At 45.2% G+C, this 2517-nt stretch overlaps 1 protein-coding gene across 1 annotated transcript; it reads right to left on the bottom strand.

The window, feature by feature from the left end:
- Positions 1-501: 501 nt before the first annotated feature.
- LOC119311161 lies at positions 502-1194 on the bottom strand. Its single transcript, XM_037586798.1, has one exon. The coding sequence runs from the start codon at positions 1087-1089 to the stop codon at positions 847-849; it is 243 nt and encodes an 80-aa protein (XP_037442695.1). The 5' UTR covers positions 1090-1194; the 3' UTR covers positions 502-846.
- Positions 1195-2517: the final 1323 nt, after the last annotated feature.

Here is a 2517-nt window from a genome sequence, read left to right as displayed (position 1 = left end):
TAAATCAAGATAACAATTACATATGTATGCCCCTCTTAACAATCAAGCAAATAACATATAGAATATGTCAAACTTTCTTTTGAAGAATAATATATCTTGGTTTAATCAGAATTTCCAGGCTATTCGCTAAATATCTTGGTGCAACGATGCTAACTTTGGTGTTGTAATTCAACGGCGCAGCAATGCACGCTGATGCTTCTAGTAAGGATGGACCTTGGCCTAAATGATCAATTATCTAACAAATGGGAGTTTCAAGGGGCTGAACATTATTATGTCGAATACATTATAATGTTTTTTTAATCAAAGGGATAAGTTTTAGTCTCACCGCTGATCGACTTACAAAATTTTCAACTTTTATCAGTGGGTTCCGAATCATGCCTCCTAAAAATTAACATTGAAAATCCACTTCAGTCCCTATATGCACGCATATCAAACAGCTTAGTAATATTACATTGGTTTCATCTCGAGAATAAAGTGACTGCGAGAGAAACCCCGGTGCGGCAGTGTATTGTAGTGCGCGACATAAACAGAAAGACTCCCTCCGTATTTAGTGATCTAAATACTTTCATATTTCTTTACAGAGAGAGTAGCTAAAATCTCATTCCATTGTGGCAAGGGAGGGCTTGCAGACTACATGGAAGGAAGCACATTAGAATAGACACAATGTGTCATTTCATTGGCAGTTTCAGACTTTCAACACTAAGCAACTTGTGTATGAACAGTACTGTCTAATACTAGCTGAGCTAAGGAGGAGCAAATCACAAGGTCCAGCCTCGAGCCATGGTTCGGCCGGGCGGCAAGTAAAATTGAGAAGAAGAAGACCCTGCGGCCTGCGGGTGTGGCTAGCTAGAGGCGGTGGGCAGGGACGAAGCCATCGTCGAAGTTCTGGGAGTAGCTCTTGAGGTCGTACCCGAAGCTCACGGGGCGGTGCTTCGGCCTCAGCACAGCGCGCCTCAGCCTCCAAAACAGCTGCCTCACAGGCGCCGGCGCCTGCGGCCACGACCCCGACCGGCCGTGGCTCTTCCCCTCCATCATTCTCCGGCTGCCGATGCTCCTTGTCACGCCCAACGATCCTCCCAGAAACGCCATCGGTCGACCTTGATGAGATGATGCGCACGGGAGCTCACGGCTGATTAAACACGGCTCCGCTGCTCTTCTTTCTTGGTTGGTCAGGTAGGTAGCTTCTGATCTGAGATGGACGCACAGTCTGCACAAATGGGGCTCCTCATCAGCCGTTTTATAAGCTCGCCGAATGGACGGGGCTCCGACGCCGATGATAACGGCCGGGCCGGCACCACCCACGCGCACTCACGGCTAGCTGACGAGGAGAATCCACTTTACACAACGATTATCGATTAGGCCATGGCAAAATCACATTTGGAACATCTTTTCCCGTTTCCTGTACAGTCAAAAAAGTAAAAAACACCGACGCGGCATCGGCGTGGCGATGGCATCTCTCTTCCATAAAAGGGAGGGTACGGCATCCAATGAGCGAGAGGGTCGGTGCGCAGGCCTAGTGTCGACACAAGTAGTTGCATCGCATGCTTGCACAGTCAGATGTCCCCCACTGCCGTTGTGGCCGTCCACGTTACCGGAAAGATTAGCACGTAGGCGGTACTCTTTATAGGCTAATAAAGCTACGTTGGAACCATGTGGTGGTGTTTAGTGACGACTCATATTATTTCTTTGGGACAAATCTTCATCATAAAAGAAACAAAAAGAGTAGAAAAAGAAAAACGATGACTACGTCATGACGCTTTACACGCATGACGGCTGTGCCGCATATATCTTCAAGTTCGAGATTGCAGTGACACGCGCCACAACACAGAGCTACCAACAGTAAGTACTTTCAGCTTCTGTAGAGACTTAGCACTTTCAACTTTTGTACAGAGACCTAATGAAGAAATCCTCATACATAAGCGGGTTATGGAAATACGGCAATAAAAAAGATAGGGAAGGCCACCAAATCAACACAGAGAAATTATAAAAACAGCCACACCTAACAAGAAGCCACCAAGACTACCGAACAAAAATGAAACAACGCGGACCTGAAAAACCATTGAACACCATTGCACCGAACACACCAAACAGTCTCGGAGAACTCATGATCCTATCCTGACTTAAACAATGTAAACAACATTGCACAAATGATGAAAATTAACCGACAAATTAATGTTCTTGTTGTTGCAGTGGAATAAAGGTTGAAGATTTTGATTTTGCTTTAGTTCTACTTGCGAGCCTAGTGATGGAGTCCACTTGATTGCCCTCTGTATCTATCTACTTCGACCAACTTTCTGACGTGCTACTAACCTCGTCGGAAAAGCAGATAGTTAGAAACAAAGCAATAGTGTTTGAACCAATATATCTAAAGGAAGCTGCCCATGAGCATAATCCAATTGGCTAATCAATACATCACATAAAGGACGGGCGTTGTTGGTAGTATGCATGGGAGTGAATATATCCAAGTCATACGTGATCTATCATGACCATGATAAATATAGTTTTGAAGCGACTCTG

The sequence above is a fragment of the Triticum dicoccoides genome, chromosome 1B, assembly GCF_002162155.2.
Source record: "Triticum dicoccoides isolate Atlit2015 ecotype Zavitan chromosome 1B, WEW_v2.0, whole genome shotgun sequence".
In the NCBI taxonomy this organism is placed as follows: Eukaryota; Viridiplantae; Streptophyta; class Magnoliopsida; order Poales; family Poaceae; genus Triticum; species Triticum dicoccoides.
This window is presented reverse-complemented; position numbering and strand designations above follow the sequence as displayed.